Raw genomic sequence first — 6,559 nt, 5'->3', positions numbered from 1 at the left:
TTTATTTTGTAATGTAATTTATTATTCTGAGAATAGCAAAATGCAAACACATGTAATGAGCTTACGGCCGGTCAAAGTCGAAGCTCTTATGTGCGTTTCATTGTAATAAATAAAAATAAAAAAAATTAAAGTTACAATGTTACATATGTACAAGTTCTTTTCGGCCTGCCTCTGATTACTTCTAGTTCCTGTAGACATATAGTAAACTCTGCATTGTTATAAATAAAATCCCAGGCAAGTGAGAATAAGATGTAACAAAGTTTTTGCAGGCAGAGGTGGCTCAGACAAAGTCATTGATTTGGTAACCATGGCGTGAAGCAGAAGACCAAGAAGGTCTGTGGCTGGTTTTGTGGCCTGGTGATGGTCTGCTGATTGGCGCCCTCCCGATGTTGCCCGATGGGTAAACATAGGTTACTTGCTCGATGTTCTTTTGACAAGAGGTAAATAGAAGCAGAATTCCTCCAATGACCGTCAACCCCCCTGAGATAAACCCAACGTAGAGCGCTTGGCCGATCTCAAACTTCATGCCATAAGGAAGTACTGGGTTGTAAAAGTCTTGGACAACATCACTGGTAGACCATGCCACCGGAGTCAGGCATGCCAGCCCAGCCAGGAGAAAGGAGATGCCACCAAGAATGGCGATCATCTTCTTGGTCGAAGAGCTTTTCGCACACTGGGTGCACTTCATGCCAAACACAGAGGCAATACATGCCTGTACTGAGAGGACACAAGACGTCACCATCATGCCTCGTGCAATCTGAAGATCGCGGGGGAGTGCCAGCTGAGACTGGTGGAACTGACACTGGTAAATTCCGGTGCTGTGCCAAACACATTCCATCCACAGGCCCTTCATGTATGCCACTGCGGTTATGATGTTGGTGCCAACGTGGGCAGTTCTCCACCAGTGCGGGAGCAGAGTGGCAATAATGGTGCCAATTAGACCAATGAGGGAGAGGAAGAAGCCGAGTAACTGTACCGCCATGCTCGCCATTCTCTAGGGCTGGTTGTCTTGGTCCGACTTCACTGACATCCAGATGTAACTTCGCTCTGTGGATTGTCAGCCGGTTTCACACTTCTGCCTGCACTAATAGCTGAAGACACAGGGACAGAAGTTAAACATTGAATGAATGTGTTAATTAATGAGCCAATGAGAGTCAGACTGAAAATGTGTCTGACCATTAACATATTAACAGCCCGGGCTGCAAGGAAGACTTATTATGGGCTGTTGCTTTCTGGAAAATAACAAAATTCATATATTTTTCAGATCCACTTCCTATACATACATAAATAATGCATAAATACATATATACATACATAAATAATGCATACATACATATATATGTACATACATATGTATACAATATATGTACATACATGCATAAATACATAAATAATGCATAAATACATACATATATAAATAATGCAAAAATACGTACATATATATGTACATGATACATAAATAATGCATAAATACATACATACAAAAATATATACATACATAAATAATGCATAAATACATACTATCATTCTTACATATAATATATTTTAGTATGTAGTGCAATAAAAGTGAATAATTTGTCACTTTCACCACCATTATGGAATTGTGTGTAACAGTATAACGTCAGCACAGTGGCACATTACACAGCTGTACAGACAGGGTCTGCTATGTTTTGTCAACAATCAAAATGTAGACATGTTCAGAATGTCGACATTCAAAATATCAACTTGCAAAACGTCGACCCCAACAAAATGTCGGCATGTTCAAAATATCGACAGCCATAATGTCAGCACCTTACCCAATCCTAACCCTAAAATATATATTGTTGACTTTTTGACAGTGCAAACATTATTACCACGTAGACATGACATAAGACATTATGGTGTCGACCTTTTAACTATTGACACTGTAGTTAATGACAACCTGACTACTTCCTATACAGAGATATGGGACGCAGCACATGATAACTTTCTGGTAATTAATGTATATTATAAACTTATAGCTGTGGCCAAAGTTGTTTCTGTTGTAAATTGATTCATGGGTTCCACATAGGTCAGGTAAGCTGGACAGGTTGGTGCAGATGACGACATGTTAGCGGGTAGATTGAAGTATCGATTTGGGATGGTAGATATGCAGAGACATATAGAGGGGTGGGAATACCTTCTAACGTCCTGCTGTGATGTATAATCATATGTATTATGCTTCTGGCCATGTGGGAGATGAATGCCTCTGTTCTGCCAATAAGGAGGTTGGTGGTCATCGCCTTATATCACTGTACATAACTAGGGGACAAATGTGATACTAGTAGCGTTTGTGATAGGATAGTTTCTTATCTAGTTGCAAATGGCTAGTAAAGAAAATTCTACACTGCCACCTGCTGCCCGCAATCCAGAACGCAGGCATTAAGTAGGGTTAGATACTTCTATATTCCCTGATCAGCTCATTAAACAAACATAGGCAATAAAATCCTTTGGGCAGAGGGAGAATTTAATGGTGCAGTTCTGGTGGCAACTCAATTTCCATAAATTCTGCCCTAGATTATTAGCATTCTGGGCAGCCGGGCTGAATAAATATCACTTGTAGTCCACAAAAAACAGCTTTGGGCTGCTGTAAGTGGCATAGTTACTGCAGGGTAACAATGGGTCACTCAGAAGAGAACTACCAGTAACTGTCAGGCATCATATGCCAGGTCAACTGACGGAGGAGAGCGGCAGATGGGACAGGACGGCGGCACCTCTACAGCTGGATTATACATCATATAATGAGGACCCCAAACATATTCTGTACAACCTCTTCTTAATCATTACTGTCCCCCTAATTGCAGAGAATGTGTTTCCTGGGGACAGCTCGCGCGTCCTTCTGTGCATTGCCCAGAAGGACGCCAGAGGAGCTTCTGTGTCATAGACCTGGAAGTCCCTCATTTGCAAAGGACAACTCTTACAGAGAGAGCGGTCATTTGAGTTCTTGTTCATGCATACCAGCATTATTAACACTGTCATGCATGCAAAGGGTGGCGAGCATCATGCAGCCCACCCATTATCACAATGCAACACCAAAGTATAAAACACACCACACTACAACAATATGAACCTGTCTCACCTATATGCTAACCGCAACTAAGTAAATGTTCTTGGGACGCAACTCTGGTGCCATGTTGGTACGGAACACATATTGAACACATACAGTACAAGTAAAAATTACAGTGCATGAAAACGCGTATGTCGTAATGTTTCGTACCCCCAAGGGGTAAAGGTACGCCTGATTAAGAACCCTGATCTAGAGACTTATGTGTGTTGCCACAAAAGCCCGCCCTAGACAATTACACCATCCGCAACTAGCCGGTATATTGGCAGAAAGGATCCATGGAATAATTTGTTACCAATGCTGGCAAATATATTATGGGCCTGCACGTAGAGCGTTCGCAATTCCGGATGCTTCTAGCTATCGGAACTTCTATGCAGAACATCCATCTGTATTGTTAGTGGCCCGCATATAAATGGGGCAGAAGGGTCCAGCATGCCCACTGGACCCTTCTGCCTCAATTGCCCCCAGTAACGCCCAATCACTTGTAACTGCTCTAAATTGCGTATGCAGGCCGTGACGTATGCGCGGTTTGCTAAAAACGCAAGCTCCATCCACATTCCAGAATTGCGTGCAATGCTACACTTTTCCTTCAATGTCAATCTTACAAATCTATAAACATATATGAAGCTGAAGAGTGATAACAACGGTGGACGTTGACATGTAAAGCCAGTGGGTCTGAACCTTGACCCCTATCACTAGTGTCAGTGATGTCACTTCCAGAGAGTCTCAGCATAACACACATCTACAGTCTTCAAACACCTTTGTTATTCCCCATACTTTCTCCTCACACACCACCTCATGGAGATAACACAGACACTCCTGGTAATCACCCAATAATAACATCACAGCATTCTCCCCAACAAAACAGTATAGAAGAAAGGAAAAAGTTGTTCAGAGACGTACAGGCCACATAAAGAAAGAAAACTCTCTGCAGTGGAGAAAAGTTGAAGACCTTCCAAAAAGTATAAAGATTAAGAGAAAAATGTTATGTTAAGGATAATCTATATAATAAAATCAAGTGCTGATAAGAGAAATATGGGCTTAGTACATAGACCCCATAGACCCCATAAACCTCATAGACATATGAGGGGGTTAAGAGAGATGGAGTAAGAGGGTGATAGAAAGGGGAGAAAAAAGGGCGGTCACCCATATATTATTATTATTATTATTATTAATAATAATAATAATAATAATAGTGGAGCTCTGAAAAATATTTTGTTACCTCTTATAGATTTGTATTACTCAGAAATTATATTGATGAGAAAAATCATAGTGGCTACATAAAGCATGACATTTCTGGTCATTCCCCTGTACTAGATATCAATATTCAAGGTCATCCATTAGATTAATGATACAGTTAGAAGAACAGAGAACGCTAATGACATTACTGCTCACAGGAAGTGTACTCACGTTTTAATGGGTGCTAAAAGATTCATTTTCCTACTGGTTATTTTTAGAAACCATTAATGCGCTATTTTTAGCTCTCTGCTTCGAGGTTAAAATTAAGTTTCTAAATTAGGAAAACTTGTGCTAAATAGAGCCTGACCTGCAGGTGCTTATGTTCCATTGGTAATTATGTCAGTAGTATTTGGTAGCATCTAACTTCAATACGTTACACTGTATCGATGTATTTAGTGTGTTGTCTAAATGTTTTTTTTTTCTGTTTTAGTTTTATTAGTATGATTCCATGCAGCAGAGCTGGAGCAGACAGTGGGCCAAAGAGCAAGTAACTTTGCACCTGGATAATATCAGGCTGCACTGCAGGTGGGACAGATGTAACATGTGCAGAGACATTTGGGAGGGTTCAAACTAAAATCTAAATTAAAGTATTATAAATATCTTCTTTGCATTATTCTAATAATTTTTATTGTCAAAACTCTGGAGTAAAAGGCATATGGCAGGTGAGGCGCTGCCTCCCCTGTCTACCTTTTCTGCACATCCCTGATAAAAACTCACCACATTTCCAGCACTACATACTGCTGCACCTTTGTATATTGCCCACATGAACCCTCGGGTTCATATACTGTATGTGTAAATCTGGCTCTGATACTAGCTAGTGCCTCCTCAGCCATTTACCTCACCACACGTCACTGGCTGCAGGGTGCCATTTCAGACACCCTGCATGCCAAATACATGTGCCATGCTGCAGCGATGGTGCTGCCACCTAGATCCTGTGCCAACCAAGTCTGCTGTGTTTGTAGATCTAAGCGCTCATTCAGTGCACCGGACCATAGAGACCAGAAAGCAGCTGCCATCAAGAAGAGACAGGCATCTTACCATAAGGTGGGAGAATGTGTGCTTAGAAAGCTGACCTCCTACTGGTTATATTATGTATGTATATTTTGTCGAAGCTAGATTATTGGCTGAGTCAAGATCAGTTTAAAATTGAATCGCAGCGACGCCATCTTGTGACTGGCCGCAAGACGCCATCTTGGAAATGAAATCGCAAGATGCCATTTTGTGAATGGCCGCCCAAGCGCCATTTTAGATAAACTCACACTTTAGTACATGTGGTGATATTACTATTAGCATCATGCGATTGCATCTTACGCCATTTCTCATACACACATTAATACACACAATTGCGCAGTTAACTAGTCGAATATTAGCGAATGGATAAGATCCTGTATGAAAACGCCGAATATTAGCTTCATGCACCCGCATCTGCCCCAAGTTAACTAGCGTCTTTACATTAAACCCCACATACTCACACATTACATATCCACATACAAGGTTCCATAAGCTTTAAGGTATAAGATTCAAGTATGCACATTTACTATAATTGCTATGAAATAAAGATTATTTTGTAACTAAGGTTTTATACATGATAAATAAGCCATGTTTGGTATTGTACTGATGCGTACTCTCTCAACAGTATTCCGGTAACATCGATGTAGAGATCGCAACATGCATTCTCAACTTATGGACCGCAGAGACTTCAAGCAACAAAATGTACATAATATGACCAACTGTTAGGATTTGCATGAGGCGGGAAACCAGAGACCACCAGTTGTTAGAGGCTGGACTGTGTCTATTTGAACCAACCTGTTAGATGCCTTGTAACATATGCCCTCTCCTTTAGGACCAATGGTATTAGCAACAAACTTCTCTATGTGGCGTCCCCAAAAATAGGGGAACCCACCAGTGAAGCATAAGAATGCTGATTAGAAGGGGTGGTCTAGTTAATTTTTAAACCCTGCTTGTATGTAAATGTTTAATATGTGTAAGGAAAATAGGTTGGAGGACTGTCCCCTGAAATGAGGGGAGGACTTGGTTCTGTCCAGTGGAAAGCCTATTAAACTGTGGGGGAACACGAGGACGGGACACTACCAAGGGCAAGAATAGGGAGGAGAGTGCCCTGTTGCAGGAAAGGGGAGAGATAGCACGCGAGTAATGGCCCGTTGAAAGGAGCACGAGGAAGAAGAGACTGCTATAAAAAGGGACATACACGCGACAAGTGCGCAGTTGTTCCGGAGT

General features: G+C 41.3%; 1 protein-coding gene across 1 annotated transcript; it reads right to left on the bottom strand.

Moving 5' to 3' along the window:
• Nucleotides 1–280: 280 nt before the first annotated feature.
• On the bottom strand, nucleotides 281–991 carry CLDN14 (claudin 14). The gene has a single exon (XM_088443127.1). The coding sequence runs from the start codon at nucleotides 989–991 to the stop codon at nucleotides 281–283; it is 711 nt and encodes a 236-aa protein (XP_088299253.1).
• Nucleotides 992–6,559: the final 5,568 nt, after the last annotated feature.

The sequence above is a fragment of the Taudactylus pleione genome, unplaced genomic scaffold, assembly GCF_031769625.1.
Source record: "Taudactylus pleione unplaced genomic scaffold, aTauple2 ptg000327l, whole genome shotgun sequence".
Taxonomy (NCBI): domain Eukaryota; kingdom Metazoa; phylum Chordata; class Amphibia; order Anura; family Myobatrachidae; genus Taudactylus; species Taudactylus pleione.
This window is presented reverse-complemented; position numbering and strand designations above follow the sequence as displayed.